The 23,795-nt window shown below is 43.5% G+C and overlaps 3 protein-coding genes across 4 annotated transcripts in view; 2 read left to right on the top strand and 1 right to left on the bottom strand.

The window, feature by feature from the left end:
* Positions 1–10,007, top strand: part of BTBD7 (BTB domain containing 7) — a 55,946-nt gene extending 45,939 nt beyond the window's left edge. For both annotated transcript variants that reach the window (XM_032691039.1, XM_032691038.1), the window contains 3 exons: positions 1,973–2,151; positions 2,808–3,236; positions 5,101–10,007. In XM_032691039.1, the coding sequence (XP_032546930.1) occupies positions 1,973–2,151; positions 2,808–3,236; positions 5,101–5,916 (1,424 nt within the window). In that variant the 3' untranslated portion in view covers positions 5,917–10,007. The remainder of the gene's footprint in view (positions 1–1,972; positions 2,152–2,807; positions 3,237–5,100) is intronic.
* A 1,061-nt stretch (positions 10,008–11,068) lies between these two features.
* Positions 11,069–21,218, bottom strand: UBR7 (ubiquitin protein ligase E3 component n-recognin 7). Its single transcript, XM_032691270.1, has 11 exons — positions 21,017–21,218; positions 20,725–20,858; positions 20,412–20,472; positions 19,210–19,305; positions 17,902–17,955; positions 16,632–16,737; positions 16,139–16,323; positions 15,444–15,575; positions 14,892–15,054; positions 13,989–14,050; positions 11,069–13,198 (listed from the first exon to the last, which is right to left on the bottom strand). Exons 1-11 carry the CDS (start codon positions 21,182–21,184, stop codon positions 13,106–13,108), a joined length of 1,254 nt encoding a protein of 417 aa, XP_032547161.1. The 5' UTR covers positions 21,185–21,218; the 3' UTR covers positions 11,069–13,105.
* A 102-nt stretch (positions 21,219–21,320) lies between these two features.
* Positions 21,321–23,195, top strand: GON7 (GON7 subunit of KEOPS complex). The gene is made up of 2 exons (XM_032691271.1): positions 21,321–21,577; positions 21,660–23,195. The coding sequence occupies exons 1-2, from the start codon at positions 21,358–21,360 to the stop codon at positions 21,788–21,790; spliced, it is 351 nt and encodes a 116-aa protein (XP_032547162.1). The 5' UTR covers positions 21,321–21,357; the 3' UTR covers positions 21,791–23,195.
* Positions 23,196–23,795: the final 600 nt, after the last annotated feature.

Below are 23,795 nucleotides of genomic sequence, written 5' to 3'. Positions count from 1 at the left end.
AAGGCAACAGGTTCTCAGAGGTCTCCAATATTTTGCAAAAGTTCTCATGTTCCCTGTTGGCAAGCATGAGACATCTTTACCAATCTGAAGCTCCACTGCAGCTTGGTTCTGTACAATTTAATGGGTAGGAATTATTGCCAGTCCTTTGATTTGAGCACAGATATGAGCTCTGAGCCTGGCCAATAGTTGGAGCACAGGAATTGTGTCCCGGTAACTGTCTGCTTCGCTTAGTTCTGTAATTAAGCAGAAGAATTGATTGGTTTTGCCAGTGCCACTTTGCTAGAATGGGCAGATGGAGCCTAATTAATTTGAGGAGATTAAAGCCTGTACCAAACCTATAACTTGTACAGAAATACATCCTAAAGTGTAGACAGAGCACAGGAGCTGCCGGGGGGAGAGATGGGCAGCATCACCTCCATACCCCTTGGACTGGGCTCAGAACAGGGGGTTCTTTACAGCTCAGCTGTTCTCCATCTGTCCCTGGCATCTCCACTGCCTGAGGACTGTATTTGCATAAATGCTGCTGGCAGTGTGTCTTAAAGTTCTTCCTGCAGCACTATTGTAGAATGAGTTCAGCCTGTGCTGAAGCCTGTTCTAATTTGAGGCCAGGTTCTGCAAGTGGTTGGGTTTCCTTACATATTTTCCAATTTCACTTTGAATTAGAAATCCTGCAACTGAGAGAATTGTATTTTTATGTATGTAATCTTTATTCTGTGTGTTTCAAACAAATAATAGTAAAAAACCCCAGAAACAAACCTGGATGTGAGAATACAGCACTTTTTAATGCAAAACTGATATCATTTTTATGCCTACTAGTTTGGAGAACTGCTTCAGACTTCTCTTAAATCCTTTTTTTTCCAGTATTAGCAAAATGCTGGGTGTAGCTAAACATATGGCTGCTAAATCAGGATTTTTCAGAAGAATTTAAGTGTGTGGAGGGTAGCATGGAGGACTTATTTCCAAGCCTTGAAGACTGATTAGAATGGGTTCGTTCCTCCTCCCAGCACAGGAACTCTATTGAGGGGAGGGGGAATATTTTGCACTACTTGTACTTATCCTTCATGTAAACTTTGTGAAATAAGGACCACTTGTAGTTGTGTGGTGTTGGGTTTTCTCCTTCTCTGTAATGCAAATGTGTTTTTACACTGCTCTTGCTGTATGATCTGTTTAATTTTTATGAGCTTTCATTACGGACATCTGGTCATGGCAATATAAGCACTTGTAAAACTGTTAAAGGATCAGATGCCAGGACTTATGTATCTGAATTTGTCTTCTCTATGATATGCACATTTTCATGAGGACAGAAAGACCACAGAGAAATACCATTCATCATCAAACAGCAGTAAGAAGTGGCATGAGAAAGTTTTGCAACAGGATAAATACCCCAAATTATACACTATTTTCTTTTGGAAAGCTTTTTAAAATTATTTCAATATGGCTGCATAAAACAGTATAATTTTAGCAGGTTTTTGTTGGCTTACAGTTTGTGTAACTTTTGTAAAATGCACTTTTTCTAGTTACATACTGGTGTTATGGTCTTGTGATTATAGAATTGCATTAGAAGTATGAAGTGTACACCAAAAAAATCAGTGAATTCTCGGCCTGTACAATTCACGAGGGAACATTCAGTTGTTATTTAAGATATCCTGCCCCCACCTCCAGTCATGGAATTCCTGCATCACAAGGGGTTTACAAAAAAAGGCTCTGTTTGTGGCTCATTCTAGCAGAAGCTGGAAAAGTGGTGTATGCTTTTACCATTTGTATGGTGTGTGTTATCCCGTGTGGCTTAGTGATGCTCCATGGAGCACATGTAAGTTCAACAGTTCTTGGCAGAATGCTCCTTAAAAAAAGAAAAACAACTCAAGGCAGCCTGATGTTAGACTTATTCTTCAGAATTGCAGTCAAACTTACTGTCTCACAGTTCAAAAAAGAATCTCTATTATCCCTACCCCATTTTCTGTTATTCTTCCAGTTCCCAATCTCCTCGTTGTGAAAGAGATGATCAAGCGGCTGCAGGAGCTGCGTCACACGGAGCAGGTGCAGAGAGCGTACGCCCTCAACTGTGGAGAAGGTGCCACAGTCAGTTATGAGATTCAGATCCGTGTGCTGCGGGAATTCGGGCTTTCTGATGCTGCTGCTGAACTTCTGCAGGTATGAAAAGTTGCTGTATAAGATAATGAATTGACCTAATTGTGCAGTGTGCAAGAGGAGCACTCTGCGCGCAGGTGCACAAGTGCTTTGAGATGCCTTCATAGCTGTCCAGGTGCAAACACCAGTTGCAGTTGACGTATGTGATTTTATAAATGTGTAAGTGCAATGTATAGATACTTTTCTCAAGAGTCATTGCCACTCAGGGTGTTCTTACTGATGCAGATTTTGGGGATGAAAAAAAATCTGCCAAAGAGGGAGTTGACAAGAGGAGTAGAACCGTAACTTGAAACCTAGATTATTATTCATTCTTGAATTGGAAAGGAGAAAAAGTGGTAACTAATACTGTAGGTCTGCACAGTACATATCAGGACTGGGAAAACTGGAAATCCCGCTTCTGTTTATACACTGCTGTTAAAGCAAATGCTTTCTTTGGTCAACTTACACAGTGAATCTGATGCTTTTGTCTTACTTAAAAAAAAATATCTATATTCTGTGGTAGCTGTAGTCGCCTTGAGTGCTGGTGAGGTTGTAGGTGGCACAATCAGGTAGTTACAGTACTAGCACATTTCAAGTTCCAAAGAGTGTTAGTTTAGGAGATTTTTTCTAAATGACTTCCTACTTTGTCCTGTTACATACTGGGTTTTTGCCTTTTGCAGAATCCTCACAAATTCTTTCCTGATGAGCGATTTGGGGACGAAAGCCCCCTCCTGACAATGAGACAGTCTGGACGGTGTCGTGTTAACAGCACTCCCACTGCAGAAACCATGTTTACAGAACTGGACTCTTTTGTGGCCTTCCATCCACCACTGCCCCCTCCTCCACCTCCATACCACCCACCAGCAACTCCTATTCATAACCAGTTCAAAGTGGGCTGGAAACAAAGGGTGCCAAGTCAACATCCCTCACGTTCCTTCTCTTACCCATGTAATCACTCGCTGTTCCACTCCCGCACCGCCCCCAAAGCTGCTCCGCCTGTCTACTTGCCTGGAGTGAAGGCAGCACCTCCTGACTGCACTAACACCACAGGTCTGGGGCGACAAACAGTGGCAGCAGCAGCGGCAGTGATGGCAGCTGAGAAACAAGTGGTAAGTACTGTGATTTCTCCTCCCTGTCTCTGGCCACTCAAAGTACCTTAGAGAAGGAGTCAGAGGGAATTCTTATGATGAAGTTGGCTTTGTTAAATAAAAGAGCATTTTTGTTGGTTAGGGGAAGATTTTTCTACCAAACTGGCTGTCAGCATTCTACATCCCAAAGGTATCCTAATCTCTGGGAGAATGAGTGTTCCAGGGGCAGGAGCATTTTTGGAGGGGCAGGTGGCACTCATGCTTCTGAAATCATGGAATCATAGAATACCCTGAGTTGGAAGGAATCCATAGGGATCACCAAAAGTCCAACTCCTGGCCCTATTCAGGACAGTCCCAGGAGTCACACTATGTGCCTGAGAGCATTGTCCAAATACTTCTGAACTATGCCTGGCTTGCTACCATGATCACTTCTCTGGGGAGTCTGTTCCAGTGCCCAACCTTTTCCTGATATCTAGACTAAATCACTCCTGACTCAGCTTCATGCTGTTTCCTCTCATCCTGTCACTGGACCACAGGGAAGAGATCAGTGTCTGTCCTTCCTCTTCCCCTCACAAGGAAGTTGTGGACTGCAGTGAGTTCTCTGCTCAGTCTCCTCCGGATTTCAGCTGCTCCTCGTGTGGCAAATGTGGTTTGCTCTACACTAAAGCAGAGCATAAGCCAACTTCAGTAGTGGACTGCAGGCTGTAATGCACAGGTAGAAGTAATGATGGTATTGACTATTCACAGGTAGGTAGTCTGAAGTAAACAGGTTCCCTTTATACATACGTGAAGAACGTGAAAGCTTTACAGCTGTGAAATACTTGAAAAGGAGTAAAGCAGAAATTGGTAATTGCCAATACAAAGGGGTTTGTTACAGCATTTAAAAGCAATCATTATCATTGCTTAACTACAATGTGATACAATGAAATCAATGAAATATAAGATACTGGATAAAGACATAGTTGGTTTTTTTTTTTACAGCAGAAATAAATTACCAAATTCTTTATTTAGCATTTCCTGTTCTTCACTAAGCTATCAGTGCAAGGTTGTGTCATACTGAAAACCTGCACATTAGATGTAGATTTAATCCTTGAGTTCTGAATGGAAACATGGATTTTATTTTTTTCCCTTTAGCAATTGTCTTAAATACATTGCACTTCTGTTTATATTTTAGGTTAAATATTTAATTTTACATTAGAAATGTTTACCATTTGATCAAGGGTGGGTTTTGTTGCATGTCTCTCTCTTTTGATCAATACTGGCTTCCCTAAGGAAACCATATAGTGATCTTTTTCACATTAGAAATATTTCTGCTGGAATGTTTCCATAAATAATGCAAGGAGGAACATAGGCTTCATATGAGGGATATTTTTGTTCTGTGTTCTTTCTTCAATTTGTTAGTTACTAGTAATCAATGATTACTAAAATTCCTTTCACTAGAATTATAAATGCAAGCAGAAATTTTAACTCTTCTGTTTGGAAGGCTATAGTGACAACATGCATGTTCCATAGCTTCCCTGCACTGTAACTCTGTGCTGTAACAAACCATTTGTTAAATTCTGCCTTGCTTAGTTTGGTAATTGGAAGTGGCTTAAAGCAGGCCTGCCTTTAAGAAGTTTAACAGTACAGTGTCCTTTACTTCATAGTCAAGGCAAGATGCATTTAAAAGGAGTTATTATTGTGGCACAACAGCTTCATGAAGGAAACAAGCAGGAAGGTGAAGCTTGGTGGATACATATGTTCTTTAAACAGTGCAGGAAATTCTCAGGCTAAGGTTGGCTAGGGATTAAGAAAATGCCATTTTGGATTAGGAAAACCATCCTACATACAGTTCGTGTTTAGCTTTTGTCTTTGTTTCCATGGACCAATTTCTTTTCTTTTCCAGTGTACTCAGCCCTTGCTAAATGACCTGATGCCAGATATTGCCATGGGTGTGTCAGCGATGTCTTTAAAGGACAGAAGATTACCAGAGCTCACGGTCGACACAGAGTTAAGCCAGGTGGTTACAGAGGTAGGGCCTGGCCCACCCCAGCACATTTCATGTATTCAGAGCAGACACATGCCTACTGCTCGGAAAAAACATGCAATAGAGCAAAAAATAGATGCTCGAGAAAATCCACAGGAATATCCTGACTTCTATGACTTCTCCAATGCTGCATGCAGACCCTCTACTCCAGCACCCAACAGGCACAGTCCTTCGCCTTCACAAGGCATTTATTTTGGCCCAGATTTGTATAGCCACAATAAGGCATCACCAAGTGGCTTAAAGTCAGCCTATCTACCTTCCCAGATATCTCCTAAAAAGCAAGAGGACTCTAGGAGGGAATACCTGCTCTCGCAAGATGGGCATCAACACAGGCAAAAGAACGAGCCAATACACCTCGATGTCTTAGAACAACCTCCCCAGCGACTGGACTTGGCCTTGGCTAACCAGGAAAATGCTGGGAATGGCCCTGTTCATGTCAGGGGAAGAGCAAAAATGGAAACGGATTTAACCTATGGGCTGACTTCCAACAGACCTTCGCTCTCTGCCTACACCTCTGAAATGCCAGAAGAGAGACCCAGTAGGAGACTGGCAGATGATGAGCCATTGGAACATGGAGCACAGAGAAATGCAGATTTGGAAAGGGAAGATGCAGTAAGCAGAGGAAGGAGGTCTCCCAACAAACCAGACTTCCTGTACAAAAAATCTGCCCTATGAAAGCAACCTCCACTATTTCTCTGTGCCTAAGAGTTGTAAACATCCCATTCCTTGCAACTTTTGGCCTCACTTCTATCAGACAAATTCCTTCATGCCAGCAGAAAAATTCAGCTTCGCTCACTTCTTTTGTACATACATTGCTTTGTTAGAGACAGCATGTTATCAGTTTTGTTTTAATGCTGCTTCTGGTTTTATTTTGTGGGAATTTTTTTTTTTGAGCAGATTTAATTAAGCCTTTAAAAAAAAAAAAGAAAACAAAACAAAACAAACAAAAAAACCCACACCACAAAACCGGTACCTTTTTTCTACAACCTGGTAGCCTTTTGCACCTGCACATCTATTTTAGTGTATTAGTTTTGTACTAATATGTTAATCTTTAATGTCACATTTAAAGGACTGTATTTTCATACTTTTGCATTTATCCTTTCACATGCCGATTCCCTATGTGCATTGGGTTGCACATTATGAAATGTATTTTCTTATGAGATAGTAACAACCTGTTTATTTTTTAATTATAGGAATTCCAAAGAACAGCACATCAAAAAACCTACATTTTTAGTTAGATTTTTTTGTTTGTTTGTTCGGATTTGAAATCTTCCTGATTTTTATGACTACAGCAAGAATCCAGTCTAATGTTTTGTTTGAAAAGTTTTGGCAGCTGGTCTTATCCTTATATAGATAGCAAACCCACTTCAAGAATTACATTTGGGTTTTTAAGAGTTCAGAGGGAAATTTAGGAGTCCAAATTCTAGTGAATTCACTGGAATATGACAGCTTGAGTCTGTTTGCTTCTGGTTCAGCTGTGCCCATTGAGAACTCCATGATTACCCACAAGCACTTACTAGACAGATTAGAATTGTTGATTTGCCCACGCAGAGATAAATGTAGAAATACTATAAAAATGATAGTAACTACTTGTTCTTCCAGCTGCTCATACATGGGGATAGTGAAGACCAGATTTGTGGATTCCTGCTGAGTCGGAGTGTCAGGAAGACAAGGCATAGTCAACAACCTTTGCTGTTGCCTGAACATGAGGGAGGGTTCCCTCTCCCGGAGGCGCCGAGGTGACTGTCCATTGCCTTGCTTTCTCCTGCCTACGGTTACAAAAGGGCTTCACTCTTGGTGATGTCTTTTAGTGTTCCTTACCTGATCTCACATGTTGCTGACTCCATGATTGCAGCTCTTCTGGGAGCAGAATCCCAGTGAAGAGTCTCTGCTTTTAGCATCATGACATGTGTGAAGCTTTAGCACTCTTAAATTATGCCTCCATTTCCTGAGTTTGCTTTTTGAAAGCACAGAAATGAGATTCCTCTTAACAGGATGTGAGGAGGGAATGATGGTGATCTGGGCTGGCTCCTGCCACTGGGGTGGGGTTCAGCAACGCACTGGGTGGGGGGGAGGGGGATGGTTACAGTTATGAAGTGCATCCTTAATACTCACTGTGCAGTTCTAGCAACAGATTCATTGCTTTCAGGATAGGGATCTGATGCCACTGCAGTGTAGTGATTGCTGGTAAAGGCCTGTTTGGGGGGGTTTAAATGCAGTTTTTATAATACATTTCCCTGTAGTAGAACACTTTAGTCCCATGTGTGACCTTAGGACTTCTTTAAGGTTGTGTTGAGTGGATCCCTGCAGCTCAAAATGCTTAACACTGTTTTAACAGAAATCTTGCTGCAACTTTACTTTTGGTTTCAGTTGATGGCAGATTCTTAGCTAATGTGTTTCATTAAAGTATGCTGTGTCTCCTGCATATGCATCTGTAGACCTCCTGCCTCCATGGAAGCTCTGCAGACGCTCCTTTTGAGATGCAGCCATGGAAAACGTGGTGTAGGATTGGAACAGAAACTGTGCAGGTTATGTCTTGTGGGTGAGGGGAGATTTCTTTCTTTTTTACCTCTGTCAGCCTTTTTAAGCTGTTTTTTTGCCCACAGTCGAGGCACTTGGTGGTCCTGGCTTCATCACCCATATGTGGGATTTCCATGGGACAGCAGTGTAGAACATTGTTAAATGCAAGGTGTCAGTGGGGAGATGGTGCTGCTGCAGGTTGGTGACTGAGGTTCATGGGGTTTCTTGTGAAGATCGAGCATGGTGCTGTCTGACTGCGTAGCTGTAACCGCACATGAGGGTCTCATCCTTGCCAGCATGAGACCACCTCACCAGAAGCATTAACTTTCTTCTCACACAAGAACCCTGAAACTCCCTGCACTTGCATCATGTATGTGTTGGCAGCTTAATTACTAAAAAGTTAGAGCTGTCCTCAGAAGACTGATCATTCTGAATAATTTATTTTTACCTAAAACTGATAGATGTACTTCAGGAAAACTATTTCAGTTATCACAGTTTGATGTGGCACTGTGTACCTGGACAGAGGTGGGGCTGAGATCCACAGATAAAACTTTAAAGTTGGAATTTTGTGGGGGCGTGGCTGATGAAGGTTTGAGGTTATGGTTTGAGGAAAATCATGAAATGCTGTGGCTTTGGAATAAGCTGGTGAGAAATGCCTCGGGGAGGACACGTCTGCGTTTTAGAATATTAAATTGCTTCTGAAGTCTCAGGAGCTGAGCAGTATTCAAAAAAGAATCAAGTGTTTAAAAGTAGGTGCAGAATGAAAGACAAGTCTTTCTGAGGCCACAAAGACAATCAGGCCATGTAGACAATCTGTTTTCACTTGTATATTTTGAGTTGGGAAGAAGATGGCAGCTAATGGCAGCTGATCTGAAGTGGAAAAGAAGGATTGGTTGAATTACTGGAACTGGATTATTTTACTGCAGCATAGGATTTCCTATTTAGTTGGATGTGCAGAGGGAGGGGAGAAACCATCTTTTCTTAGAAGCATTATTCAGAAGCCAGTGTTCATACTACATCTCACACAACATGTGTACCTGTGCTACCTGCTACTTCTTATTCTCTGTCTACTGAAACTTTGGTGCAGAAGCTCCTTGTTTACATGAAGCACTTTCTGATTAGGCTGGAAATTGACACCTTTTCCTCCTATAAATTTGATGGAGATGATAGATTACTGACTATTTTGCTTGGATAGAGGTATAAACATTGTTTTCTTGAATGAGGGAGACTTGTACTCCTTGTTCTATTAAAGAGAGAGCTCAAACTTGTATTTAGTGAGCAACATGCAAAAACTTCTTATTCCCTTTTCCCCAACTACCCTTCCTCTGTTCCTTAATATATGGATGAATAACTTAATTCCTAAACCACATTTTTTCCTTTAAAATGTTTTGTTGTTCTACGGAATTACTGTAGTTGTGTATTAGTAACTGCTGTGTTGATTGGCAGTTTCCTGTTGTATTTTTCCTGTTCTTAAGGACTTTCTCTTATGAAAATTAAGGCTGTGGCCACCTGTACTTGTAAAGCCTTGGGTTTTGGTCCTGAAATGTCCCAAATGTTTGTCTTAAGGTTTTCTTTGGTTTGGTGGGGGTTTTGAGGGGGTTGGGTGCTAATTTTGTTTGGTTTTTTGGTTTGTTTTGGTTGGTTTTTTTGGTTGGGTATTTTTTTGTTTGTTTGAAAGAACACTAAAGCTGTTTGAGGCACTGTTCCTTCTTCTAATAATTCTATGCTTCTATGGTAGAGGTGGTGCTGAGCCCTGTGGGGTACAGGGAACAGCTGAGAGGGAAACTTGTAAAACCGCACTTGGGGTTTCTGTAATTACCTGTACTGCCAGGAGGCAGCCCTGCCTTTGGCAGCATTATGGATTTGTTTCTTGTCCTTGTGTTGTTACTGGTATAAAGTCAAGTGCCTTCAATGCTAAAGGCTCAGAAAACTTTCTTAAACTGACTTCATGTCCTATGCAAGTGTTTTTTCTACAACCTGCATAACCAGTACTTTGTAAAACTTGTTTACGCTTCAATTGTACATAGTGTTTTTTAAAAAAAAAATAGTATTTTTATTTAGGTACCTCCAAACTTGAATTCTAGTCTTGTGTGATGCATTGTAAAACAATACATTTCTCTTTTGAGTACCATTACAGTTGTAAAAAGGTTTTCACTGGTTCTATTTTTCTACTGTTGCTGAGAAGCATGTAACACTGACTTTATCCTACATATAGTTGGCATTTCAAATAAATGGCTTGTATAGAACATGCTTGTGTGGCTGCTTCCTGTGAACTGTGACCAGCAGCACTGGGCTGGCTGCACCCACCACCCTGTCCTGCTCACTCCAGGCTGGCAGTGACTGAGGGCCTGGGGAAAGGAGCGGAGCAACACAAACAGAAAGGTGCCCTCTGACTGTAAAGGCTCCTCAGACTGACAGGGTTTGTTCCTCCTGGGGGGAAAAAACTACCCAATAATACTTTGAACATCAAAGACATGATATAAAACTATAAAAGAGGGATTCAGAATCCGTGGCACTGCTCAGGTAGTTTTTAAAAAGGAAAAAGCATTTCAGTGAAAGAGTTCTGTGAGTTCTGTCTAGAGCCTGATGGACTGAGGCCATTCCCTGTGAAAGGCAATAGGGCTCAGAGCTGGGGCCATGGGACACAGCTCTGGATCCAGAAGTGTGTGCTCAGCTGGACAGACACATTTAGTACTTGGCACCCTCAAGTTGCAGTTTTGCTGCACTGGCTGACTGTTCATTACATCTCATTCACCAACAAGTGTCTCATTGCTTCAGAGTGATGACTGAAGTTCAGAAATGTCATCCAGTCGCTTGACTGGTCTCACTTTGATGTACAAGAGCAAAATACTGTGAACTACATTCTGACACAGAGCAGAGGTGCATGAGCACAGCGGGGCTGGGGCTGGGCCTCACTGCAGCACTTCTGTGTGCCCTGGGGCCTCTTAGTGTGTATTTATTGTGGAGAACAACACAGCTTGGAAAACTGAGGTGTTGGGTTCAGGGTGATCTGAGCTCAGAGCTGGAACCCAGGACAATGATTGCCTCTGGGCACCCTCTCCCTCACCCCTTTAGTGAACTACAAAAACGGCAATACAGAGCAAACATACCCCCATCCTGCTTTTTTCTTACTTGCTGGCAGGATGCAAGCCCCTTGTTTCACACCTGGGTTAGGTGGAGGCAAAGGTCTAGGAATCCTGGGCTTGACTCAGCTGCTGGGATGTATCTTAGTCAGCACTGGGCTCCCTGTGTCTGCCTGGATCTTGGAAACAACACACTACAGCAACACTGAGAAAAAACAAGACAGTACAGATTGAACAGTTCTTTAATTCTTTTTATATTGTAGTTAGATGTGCAGTTACAACTCTTGTAACAGTTGCTACCAAAAAACAGCATGTACAATACCTGGAGTTAAATTTAAAAGCAACTAGGAAAGGGACCTGAGGGTTCTGATCAATGGCAGGTTGGAATGCATCAGCAGTGCCCTGGCAGCCAGGGGGGCCAACTGTGTCCTGGGGGGCATCAGGCAAAGCATCACCAGCCAGTCAAGGGAGGGGATTGTCCTGCTCTGCTCTGCACTGGGGGCAGCCTCGAATATTGTGGCAGTTTTGGGTGCCACAATATAAGAAAGATATTAAGCTATTGGAGTGTCCAAAGGAGGGCAACAAAGATGGTGAAGTGGCTGGAGGGGAAGCCATAAGAGGGGCAGCTGAGGTCACTTGGTCTGTTCAGCCTGGAGAAGACTGAGGACAGACAGTGTGGCAGTCCACAACTTTCTCACAAAGGGAAGAAGATCTGGTGATCTCTTCACTATTGTGACCAGTGACAGGACTTGAGGGAATGGCCTGAAGCTGCGTCAGGTGAGGTTTAGGTTGGGTATGAGGGTGGTTGGGCACTGGAACAGGCTCCCCAGGGAAGTGGTCACGGCCCCAAGCCTGACAGAGTTCAAGAAGCATTTGACAATGCTTTCAGGCACATGGTGGGATTCTTGGGGTGCCCTGTGCAGGGCCAGGAATTGGAATTGATGATCCTGATGTGTCCCTTCTAACTCAGTATATTCTATAATTCTATGAAATGGATGAGCTGAGCCTCTATGCTACAACTAGTTTTTGTAAATAAAGTGGTCAGAAACAGTTAATAGTGAGAATGATAAAGGTCTTTGTTCTCAAAAATCATTAACATAGAAGCAGAATAGTACCCCATGGTATAGAAATCCTCAAAAACTAGAACTTTAATGTATGTTTTGGGGGCTGAGGGTAAAGAAAACTAAAAACTACATTAGGCTCCAAAAATTACAAAAAGTCAATTCTTAATTGCGGCTAAGTGTAGAGTCTTAAAAGTCAGTGAAACATCTCCCATGCTTATCACAGTGGTTATAAAAAGACCATGTTTCATAGTGTAGCAAAATACCAGGATGCTTCAGGGTTTTCAGCAACATTTATGAAGTAGAATAATTTGCTGTAGGCTAGTTTTTGAAATCAAAGCACATTACAAGTCCTATAACAAACCCCCCATGCTTAGTTTGTAATTCAGTACCTCCTCCTAGATATTGTTTATATTCTAATAAGTGAATTGACATCATGTGACAATTTTTTTCATGTAAAACATCACTGTACAATATTAGAAACAGATTTTTTAATGTATAAAACCAGATAGAACATTCTGTTGCATCAAGCCTAACCTCTGATTCCCCATTTCTGACCTGCCCAGGGAGCGCTTCCCCAGGGGTGAGCGAGCAGGCAGCAGTGACAGTGGTTTGGCTGCCCTGGAGGGACCCGTGGGTCACCCACAGCCACAGCTGTGCCCGCTCCAGCCACTGAGAAGCCATGAGCCCTGCACAGGAACAGACACCTCCTGGGTGCAGGGAGCCCTGGCCAGAATTGCTGCACCGCAAAGGGTGAGACAGAGCCATTTACAGCAGGAAAGCAAAGAGCTCATTCCCTGCACTGCAGAGAGGGGAGGGTAGGGCAGGGCAGGCAGAGCCCACACGGGTTTAGCACAGCCTACAGCTCTAGGCACTGACAGGAGGCTAAAGGGTGAAAGGCTACAGGGAACAAACAGTGACACACTGTTCTGGTAACAAGGCAACTCTCCCTGGAGACAAGGTTGGCTTTTGGGGGAATGCAAAGTTGATCGGTACCAAAATCCCTCTAACTGCAACGGTAAGAACCTGTTAAGAACATGTTTTAGTTGCTACAAATAAAGTAGGAGACAAAATGAAGATGTTTCTTGGAGAGCTGGATTTTGCTGAGAAGCTGATATACTGAGATACTGAAGATGCCTCTTCTGTTTGCCAGTGAATATTGTTTTCCCAGTGGTCCTTTCAGACCCAAACCCTCTCAGTCTAACTACAGTAGTACTGCATCCTGTTAGTCCGTCGCCTTTTCCGTGACTGAAATTCTTCAAAGAAGTGCTGAATGTCTTCTCTTTTAACCACCTAGAAGAGCATGAAACCCAAGTTTTGGTGCGGTGCAAGAGCTCAATTGAAGGATCCCGGTTTTTATCCCCACATGCAATACACAAAGCACAGAAAAGCAAATATCCTGAAGTTTCACTGATACACCTTCTGTTGCACCCAAAGGAGACGATTAATGCCCAAATTCTACTACAGAGAATACAAACAGGGAAACGAGTTCCCCTAAGGCAGAACAAACATATGGAGTAAAGCTCCCAATGGTACTTTGACCTCTTGATTTTACCATAAGAAAATTTAACACAAAGAAAGATCTTCATTAGCTCACTTCAGTCTCATTCCTATGTAACTATGAATGGCAATACAGCAAATCTGCCACCAAAATGCAAGTGTTAATGAATAATAGCAGGTGCATTCCTGCAGGAAAACAACTGACAAGACTGACAATCACAGGTAGTCTTTATTCTTCTAAGGGTTTAAATTCAATCTAAGAAAACCCAGAAAATTTAAGAGCTTTTTTTCCCTTAATACTTCTACTAGAGTAACAGAAGTTTCCTTTAAATGTAAGAACTGCTCTTAGTACTTTGCAAACAGATTTCTGTAAAGTCCCCGTTACCTCTCAGCAATGTCATTAAAGAAATGTAACTGTTACATTCCAATGAAATCAGGAATTTCTAATTTCTACTGCAGCACCAGCAACTCCAAGAGACAGGAAAAAATATTACAACACAGCATCATAGTATTCAGCACCCAGCCCTCAACGATTCTTTAAAACACATTTTCTGGCAAACAAATTCTGGAAGTTGCCCCTTACCGTTCCCTCATCTGCAAACCTCCTGAGATAGTCTGTCAGTTCCGTCTTTAAATCATTGTATTCTGAATGGCAAAGCAAAAGCAAAGAAAAATAAAAAAAACAGTAAGATATCCAGTTTTAGTTTAACACTGGCTCAAGCAGACAACTTGCTCTACTCCTTGTCATTCATTAGGTTTACTTCAGACAAATCTAGGCTTGAACTGGATTATAATTAATAATAATTAAAAGACAAGTCCAGGAAACATGAGAAGCCTAATAATTTATGAGACTAACCTATGCAGTGTATCTGTTTGTGTTGATTTCAGAGCAATGTATAGAGTTCAGTGAATGAATTAGTACAATTAATTAAAAGACACTGCAAAAGCCAGCGTGGGTCGTGGCAGAAAGTTCCAGCCTGTAACTCAGGATTGGCCAACTGTCCTCTCCAGAGCGCAGAGCCCTCACCAAAGAGGGAAATGCAGCTCCAGGTATAAAATACCTCAGCAATGCTTTGTCAATATTCTTGCAGCAGAGCTGCAGGGGACACCTGACTGACACTCTCCAGACAGGAGACTGCCAAACAGCAGAACAGGGTAAGATAAATAACCCAGACATCATAAGTGCAAATTAATGTTAAGTATACACATTAAATACATTACAATCAATACGCTATCTAAGATGTTAAACCGGGTGAAGGTTCTCACACCATCTAGTGTCTCACTCTAACTTGAAGTTGTAAGAATGGGCCAGAGAGGACCAACTTCTCCAGAGTAATCCTGGCTGAGGTGTGCAACCTGTCAGTCGTCTGCATGTTACTTCAAAAATAGTTTTTACCACTACACTGCAAGACCTGATACTAATCTCTTGTGGGAAGCTGTTCAGTTAAAGTGTTAAGGCATATTCTAAAAATGATGTTGTATTTACCACAGATGAGTTCCACTTGCTGAACTCTGTTCATGCTGTTAAGGGTGTCCATTAAAGGATCTCTTCTCTCTGTCTCTTGGTCACTGGTACCTTTATTTTCATAAGCCAAGACAGTGTCACATTCGTCTGTCAGGAACTGGACTTCAAGGTCTGAATACATTTTCTGGAGAATAAAGTAAAATTTACTTTTACGTGACAAAACTTCTCAGATGGGAGATGCTCTCCCCCAATCCTTTTTGTGTTCAAGGTCACAAAGAACAGCAATTATCAGGTAAATGCGTATCCAGCATTTCAGACATTTCCCCACAACAACTTCCAAAGCAATCCTAAATTTAAACAACAAAGAAAATACAAACGTTTAGAAGCTCTTTTGTGCTATATTAATTCACAGGAATCAGTGTGGTTTTTTATGTGGGGTGAAAGGGTTTTTCAATGTTTATATGCAGAGTAAGAACATTTACACAGATTTTACCTAAAGCTCTTCAAAGATTCTCTGGGAGCTCCTCCCTGCCTCTCCCAGATCAGTGATGGTAATGAAGAGAGCATACATACCAAACAGTCTTCACAGGTGCATAATTTGCTCCTCCAGTTTGATGGCCAAAAGGTAGCAGTATCTTTTTTCAAGAATGGCTTACTTTGGAGTTCCTTCAGCTTGCAGACTGGTTCCTCACTCTTAGTAACTACCTGAATTAAAATGAGACTGTTCAGCACCCTGTAACATCACTTCAAAGACACTCTGTTCTTTCTGGCATGTCCATTTCCTTAGGCAAGATCTTTCTTTTGTCTCAAAGACATTTATTTTTATAAAAAACCTGTATTACCATCCACATGAGGATTCTGATGTGGTTTTAACAATTTCCACTAGAAATTTCTGTAGAAATTTCCTGCAATAGCTGTAAGTGTTTAAGAACTCAGAGCTGGACCATCACACAAGTGCAGTTACAACACATAATACCCCTGTGTAATAACAAACAGAAGTCCCCTCAGTGTCCAGGCCAGTTGGCTGACAAGAAGGGACGGATCTAACCCATCTGCAAACAGACACCACATCCTTGGACAGCCCTGTCCCACATCCTACACTGTGCTCCACAGAGACTGCGCGTCTGAAGTGTCAGTGACTGAAGAGGAACACGGGAACAGACTGGATGCATTCACCCCTTCCCTGAGCCTGTGCACAGTGAGGTGGGCTTCACCTCACCTATCAGCAGTATGAAGCTGTGCAGGTCAGAAAAGAAGGCACACTTTACCTCGGGACAGGCAGACCCAGAGCTGGTGGATGGTTCATTAAACTGTTCCGTTTGTTTTTCCTCCTTTGTGTCTTGGGGTTCCACTCCACTTTCTTTCTTTATTTCTTTTTTCTGCTCTTCACTTTCCTCAATCTTCAGGACAATCCCTTCATCTTCAAGAGAGTTCACTTTGGTCAAAGGAGGAACTGGAAGATATGTACCCACATAAGTGAAAATACTGTGCCAGACAACATACAGGCCACCACAGATGTTCTCTCTGCTTTACAGTGCGGTGCTGGGGAGCACCTAGATCCGCTCATACGCTGCAAGGTCCTGGATACACTCTAAGCTGTCCAAACACACAGTGACCAAGGTATAGAAAGAAACTGCTCCTTCTTTCACCATAGTCTCCTTCACCTCTCATACCCCATTCTAAAACACTCTGCTTCCCAAAATCTGGGAAGCCCTAGGAGAGGGAAGAGGGTATCACAGTTTAAGATCTGATTTGCTTTACCTGCTAATTGCGATGCATAAGCCCACAGGAAATGGCAATGCTTCATGCAGGCCTGGCACACCATTTCATGGAAGTCTCCACTTTCAGGGGGAACTGCACCAAGATGCTGTCAGAAACAAGCACACGGTAGTGAAGCATCTGCTGCAAATTAACAGACTCAACTCCAGGTTTAGAGGAAGGAAAACATCATCTGCCATCACATTTTCAGAACAAGCAAACACTTTCCCTAACTTTCTACAATGACTATTAGAACAATGTGAAGACTGGAAAGAGCTGATAAAAATTCCAGGGAAAAACTCAAATAATTTTGTTTGTCTACACCCTTTTATGCCTTCCACATACACAGAAATCTCATTTCTAAATAGTATTCTGCTAAACTGTCTCAAACATAGGAAAGGTGAAGATAGCTCTTGCACACTGCACATTTCAACTCTTAAATGACTTTTTACAATTCCTTCCTTACATGTAAAAGATTGTAAAGTCTTCAGACTGATAACATATGTAATTCAAGAATTAGCTCCCAAAGCTCTCCATAAACTGGTGAGAACTATTTGGGCAGTCAAAAGTGGCTTTCTTTTTAAAAGCATTCCTTTAAAGTTCACAGTGTGCAGCACAAGAGTCTTCATTCCCACACTTATACAAAAGAATCCAACAGTTTATCTACACAACACATAACTGAAGCCAATCATCTTTTTTTACTATTCTTTGATCTTGCAACTTCAAACATGAAATTTCACTCGTGCCCTTCAAGGCACAAGATGCTGAATTCTTACTGCTTACCCATTAAGTAGGACACTCACCACAGTGCTGGGCTGCTTTTAAAACATTTTCCCAAAATTCCAAATCAGGAACAAACAGCACAGTCTGTTCCTCGCTACTTAAATGAATTAGAAGTTTAGAAGGCATTATTTTGAATGAAGAATTATTCAGGTAGTTGATAATGGTTTGCCTCAGTAAGAATCTTTTCCTCACCAACTGTACTGATCTGAGTTTTCCAATTAAAGAGACAGCTACAAAGCTATTAATTTATTTCGAAGTGGTAACCTTCAAAAAGGTAGCACTCTTCCTAGTGTTTCTGGACTGGACAGCAGTGCAAGATTAGACTTTCAATGTTCCTTTGCATAGGATGAAAACAAATACCTTAAAACTCACATAATAATCTGTTTTGAGAACCACAGCAAACTTCCCAAGTAAAAACAACCACACAAAATTAACCAGCACTAACTCATTTCTGTGCAAATGGCAATTCTGCTATTTATGGTTTCCTTACCCTTCCATGGAACCAGTCTTCACAAACTATGCATTGGATCATCTCATCTGGAATCTAGATGAACAGTCATATTATTAGCATTAATAGCAGCCTCCAGAATCTTTCACAAGCCTCAAACTGCAGTATTATATAAAGTCTGCTCGGGTGAATTGCATTTCCCTCTTCACTCCCCACAGGGAGCTGCCATTAATAAGTAGTTAGTGCTTCAACAGTCAGTTTGCTTCCCCCAGGTTCAACAGCTCATGTCATGTGTCATATTAATAAGGCTGAGGAAATTCCCACTTATTATTACAAAATCTGTTTTCCCAGCAGGGCAAGACCTTCTCACACAAAGAGCTGATAAAAGTTAATATGTTACTGGTATCTTTCTTCCTGTAAACAGAAATGCATGAACAGGCAGCTCAACAGAAGGAAGATACTGATACTCATGATGTCATCAGGACTGTATAGGAATGCCAGAATCTGAACTTAACTGGTCATGATGCAGCACAGTACAAACTGCTTTGTTATGAAACAATTATTAATGAATGACCAGAGATGTTTAGCTATCTCTGCTCTTCACAGAGGTGAGCTTATAAAATACTTTTTGTTCATATGTGAAAGACTTATGCCTTCCTTATTCTTTAAAACACCTGACTTCTCTGACTGCAAACAGCATGTGCAAACCCAGTGCTGTGTTTTAGCACTTCAAACAGACAAAAAATGTTGTGGCTACTGTACAGGAAAGCTAAAGCCAGTGCTACAAGACAGACTCTCCCCAGCCCAGCTGCAGGCACCAGAAGCAGGTTCTGGTCTCTCCTAGCACGTGCAATGTGCTTATTCTGCACTCACATGTTTCTCAAGATGATGAGAAACCCATCCCCTGAGAGAACTCTACAACTCCAGAGGGGAAAGCAGAGAACTGCAGCACCACTTTGTCCAAATGACGGGTTTGTCCTCCTCATCTGCCTTTAAGGCACATACATATTTTACCATTAAAAAAAAAAAAGCAGGGGGGACTGATACCTTAAGCCCCTAAGGGTTTTTTTATTTTTCTAGTACTTGCAAGCCTTGTAAGTTTTATAAGTAGTGGAAGTAGACTCTAAAAGCAGCATCCCTTTCCCTGTAGCACCCTTGTTTACACATTCCTTAACCCTCTTACCCCATTCTATGCTCCCTATATCAATACAGCACATGACAACCAATATGGAACTTAAGATTTCTTAAAGTGGGATCTTCCTTACGAAGCAGCTCAGTGACCACTCTTTACACAATATCTTGCATAAATACCATCTATATACGACTGCTACTGTGTTTTGTATTTCTTACCTCATCTTCAGGATCAGGATAAGGTCTTTTACAAGTACAGTATAATCCGTAGAAATTGTCATTATATTTATTTCCTGCATTCACCTTGCCCTTTTCCTGAGAGGAAGGAAGAAGTGTCTTAATAGACAATGCAGTGAAAAACAAAAGACAGAAAATATGCATAATCTGGAAAAACCAATTTCTGTTCCACTTTAATTCCTAAAAGCAATCATTACATTCATCAACCTGAATATCCAAGAAGAAACATATTATCCAGACACTTGTACTGTAAAGTGAGCAACAAACAGGGCATGTGAGGAATGCTTAAGTTGAAAAGAAAAGAGGAAAAACAGTCTGCCCACCTTTGTAACAAATGGCAACTGTGCTGTCAGATAGATTAATGGACAAATGCTGAAGTTCACTTAACCTGTACAGCTGATTTTGCACTGGACTGATGCAGAAGGAAAACCCACTTGATCCATTTCACTAAATGGATTCACTTAAATGAGAAACGGTAACATGTTAAACTTGTCACACCTGTCTCTGCAGGGATCACTGCACTGCAGCTTAGCTGACTAGCTCTGGATCCCTCCCAGTTCTCCCAGAATAAAACGGACATACACAAAACCACTGACTGTTTCTACATTTGGACTGTTATTATCCTGGGAGCAACACTGCAGGCAAGCTAAGCAGCGTCCTCTCACTGCTTCACAGATTACCAACTACTTGACAAGTTCAAAACACCCACCAAGTATGAAAGCATAGGCACCTTAATACAGCAAAAAACATCAGTAGGCTCTGGTGACAACCTGTCAAAAAATATTAGGGCACTAATGCCACCACAAAGAAGGAAAGGAAACTGTCCCTTTGACAGCAGCACAGCCTTAAATCTCCTTAATGCAACTGCAAAACTGCAGCCTGAAAGATTCTTCTGAACCCAGCTTAAAACTAATGAGATATATTAATGCAGACACCTCAACATGCTGCTGGCAGCGCAGCAATTGCTGCATTCACGGATGACAAGGACCAAACGCTCCCTCTCCTCCCAACATTTCCCTCTGGTCCCTCAACAGTTTTATCTCCTGCTGTAATACTCCCTCCTTTCTTAACTTGCTAGGAAGGTTGGAGGCGTCGCATGAGTCAGCTCCGGCTGAGGCGAGGCACCAGCCTCCCAGGAGTGTGTTATTTTGACTCTAAACGTCTGAAAACCCGCCTGAACTCACCGGGAGTAACTTGCACTGCAGATTCTTGAACTTGCTATTCCCACAGTCACAGCGGAAATTCCTGGAAAGAAAAACGCAGCGTTTCAGGGGGGTTTATTAACCGAGAACGCACTGGGTTTTGTGTTCATAACAATTCCCAGGAGTTTACTGGGAGCCACGGGAGCTGTGAGGGACCCGCCGGCGGCTGAGGGGGCGCGTGCTCCCCCCCGCCTCCGCAGCGCGCGCTTCCCGCCGCCGGCACGCGAGCCCCGCCCCTCTCCCTTCACCCCCGTCCCGTCCCGTCCCGTCCCGTCCCGTCCCGTCCCATCCGTACCTCTTCGTGTACAGCTCGAAGAGCCGGTGCGTGCCGTGGCACTCGTAGCTGCAGGCCAGGCAGATCCCCGCCGGCTCCGCGCCGGGCGGCGTGCAGGTGCTGCAGGCGTACAGCGCCTGCCGCTTCACCGCGCCCTGCGGGAGACACCGACCACCCGCGGGATTGAGGGGGCGCCGGGGGGAGAGGGGAGGGACAGCCCCGCCCCGCGCCCCCGCCCCTCGGCCCCACCCCGCCTCGGCCCCGCCCACTCCCCCAGCCCGCGGGCCCCCCCCGGCCCCGGCCCCGCCCCCACCTGTGAGTAGCTGCAGCGCTCGTGGTCGCTTCCCCCCAGCACGGCCCGCGCTTCCTTCTCCAGCTCCTCGTTCTCCGCCAGCACCTCAGCCAGGGACACCACGGGCTCCTCAGCGGCGCTGCCGCCGCCGCTGCCCGGCTCGGCGCCCTCGGGAGCCGCTGCCTCCATGTCCGGGCTGCGCGGGCCGCGAAGCGCGGCGGGAAACGCGGGCGCGGGGAGGCGCCAGGGGGCGCCACGGCGGAAGCGGAATCGCGCGCGCCTCACGTGACCGGGGCCGGGCGCGCGGCGGGCACGTGATCGGCGGGGCGGGGTGGACCCGGCACGTGAGTGGAGCGGCGGCAATGGCGGAGCCGGCTGCCGGCACCGAGCTGGTGGCGGAGCTGCGCGGCCGCGACGGGCGGACGCGGACGGTGCGAGTGCCGTACCCGGCGGCGGAGGGGGGCGAGGCCGCGCAGCTGCGCGGGCTGCGAGGGGCCCTGTCCGAGCTGCAGGAGCGGGTGGTGGAGCTGCTTGCGCCGCTGGTGCAGGAGGAGCGGGAGGCGGCGGGCGGTGCGCGGCGCGGTGAGTGGCGGGGCGGGCGCGGCCGGGGCGCTCCGCCGGACACGGGACACCGCCCGCCGCTCACCCGCTACAACCCCGGCAGGTGCTCTCGGGGATGACGACGACGAGGAGGACGACGACGAAGAGGATGAAGGCGAGGACGAAAACAACGTGGACACGGCGGCGAGCGGCGATGACCCGCCCCCGAAGCGGACGAAGGTGCAGCAGCCGTGAGGGCGGCGCTGTGCGGAGGGTGTGCGCTTAGACAGCCCCGCTCCGCTGAACCGACTGTAAGTGCCCCGGGCCCGGTGCCCGGGACGGCTCCTACGGCGCTGCTGCTCCTGTTTTAAAACCGAAACGCCCATCCCAACACTGTTTTGATATGGAAGCCTTATGGAAAGGATGCGCCTGGGCGTGAGCAGCGTGTTGTTTATGGTGTCAGTGTTACGCTGACAGTACTTTTTAGCAAACTAGTTGACAAATACAAAACTCTTCTTCAAAGTCTGATTGCTACATGTTTTTATCGACTTCTTCCATGTCACAGTATTTCTTCATGTGACCTTAACTTTTAAAATAAAGCAATAAAGTCTGGAAAGTTATTTTGGCAAATACGAGCTTAAAATGGTACAAGAGGATTTGCATGGAAAGAAAGCAATATATGACCACTACAGTATCGAAATTAAAAACATGTAGGACTCTGTCTATTCCTGTACAATGGAAGATTATTTTTGCCTACCTGAAAGGCTTAGTCACCCATCAATCAAGTATTTTCCTGGAAGAAGTCAGACAAAGTAGATTGAAAGACTTGGAAATCTTGGTTTCAAAAATTCAGGTTTCATATCGGCCAGGAAAGTGACAAGTCAGTGTGACTTTGATAATTAATATTCCACAAGTCAAAAACCAGTTTGTCCTAAGCCTGTTTTCTCCAAATAGCTTCCCCCCCCTCTTTTTTTCATGCAGCATTCAATCTTTATATACTTACTTCCATCACTGAGTTTTACCCAGGTTGATTTTTAAGCTCATTTGGTAACTAAGTCAAGGGAACATCACAGCTTAATATTCTCCTAATGCAGAACTCCCAACATTACCTAAAACCAAGAAAAAAGAAAGCAGAATGATTTTTCTGAAATGCTTTCTAAAACCAAAATTGGACATAAACTAAGGGAAATGTAGTGGTGGTCTACACTAGTTCCTGTAGTTTATTTTAGAGGAGGAGAAGGTCTAAATACTTGAGCAACACCTGTGAGTACATTATGTGTAACAGTTCTTGGCTGTATGAATCAGCATAACCCAATCCCTCTGCTAAGCAGCATGATGTTTTTTTAATGATAATGCAGCATGCAGAATGTCATTAGTGTTCTTGCAAGGGGAAGTTGTCAATGCTGCTTTATTTCCTAGTTTTTGTTTGGTGCATGCTTCTGTGAACAGGTATAAAACACTCCTGATAGCCAGTCCATAGAGACTGAGTCTTCTCTTGCAGAAATTAACTGCCTGACTTAATAGTAGGAAAAATATTTTGGGGGTTAATTTTCATGTGTTCTGCTGACATAATTTTTTTATTATTATGGAAAGTGAGAAAATCTTGGGACTTGTATACAGAGGACAAAATATGGGAATAAATTAATAATTTTTATAAGGACAAAATTGTCTGCATTCATTTGAAATGGTGGGAGGAGGGGAGTCAGAAATGAGGTCCAGTAAACGTATCATTGACATCTTTATGTACTCTTATTCTAAGAAAGTATTTTATTGGCAGATAGGACAGAGTCATATCTAAGGAGAAAAGACCAACTCGGAAGACTAGGGAGGTTTAGTTGCTGAGGACCTAGGGTGAAGGAGTATTACACAAATTAATTCTGATTTTTTGTCAAGCTGCAAAATCTTAAAATGATAACATGCTTAAAGTGTTGTGGGGTAGATAATTTATTGCAGGAAGTGGCTTATCAAAATGGCAAAGGCAATGCTTAGTACAAAAAAATAGCCTCATCTTTTATGAGCTCTCTTCTGCAGCTTTGGAAGCTTGTTGTACAGCTACATCTGAGAGCAGCATTTTCCCTTTTCTTTCCTTGTCCCCCCTGCAGACTTAACACCCCAGCAATGGTTTGAACTGTGGGAGGGCTGAAAAGCAACGTTTAATGTTAGGCAAGAGAAAATATGGGGAGTTAATAGGTATCCTGCACAAACTGGAAAGTTTTGTTCTAGGGATAAGTCAATCTTTATATTTTTAATTAAAAACCAA

The sequence above is a fragment of the Chiroxiphia lanceolata genome, chromosome 6 (assembly GCF_009829145.1).
Source record: "Chiroxiphia lanceolata isolate bChiLan1 chromosome 6, bChiLan1.pri, whole genome shotgun sequence".
Classification (NCBI taxonomy): domain Eukaryota; kingdom Metazoa; phylum Chordata; class Aves; order Passeriformes; family Pipridae; genus Chiroxiphia; species Chiroxiphia lanceolata.
This window is presented reverse-complemented; position numbering and strand designations above follow the sequence as displayed.

Excerpts from the sequence above, each read along its gene's own strand:
- UBR7 (XM_032691270.1), bottom strand. The coding sequence starts at position 21,184 with ATGGAGGCAGCGGCTCCCGAGGGCGCCGAGCCGGGCAGCGGCGGCGGC. Across the intron at positions 19,306-20,411 it reads TGCAGTGCAAGTTACTCCCG|GAAAAGGGCAAGGTGAATGC; the intron begins GTGAGTTCAGGC and ends CCTTCCTCTCAG. Across the intron at positions 17,956-19,209 it reads ATCCTGATCCTGAAGATGAG|ATTCCAGATGAGATGATCCA; the intron begins GTAAGAAATACA and ends CTGTTCATCTAG.
- GON7 (XM_032691271.1), top strand. The coding sequence starts at position 21,358 with ATGGCGGAGCCGGCTGCCGGCACCGAGCTGGTGGCGGAGCTGCGCGGC. Across the intron at positions 21,578-21,659 it reads GGCGGGCGGTGCGCGGCGCG|GTGCTCTCGGGGATGACGAC; the intron begins GTGAGTGGCGGG and ends CAACCCCGGCAG.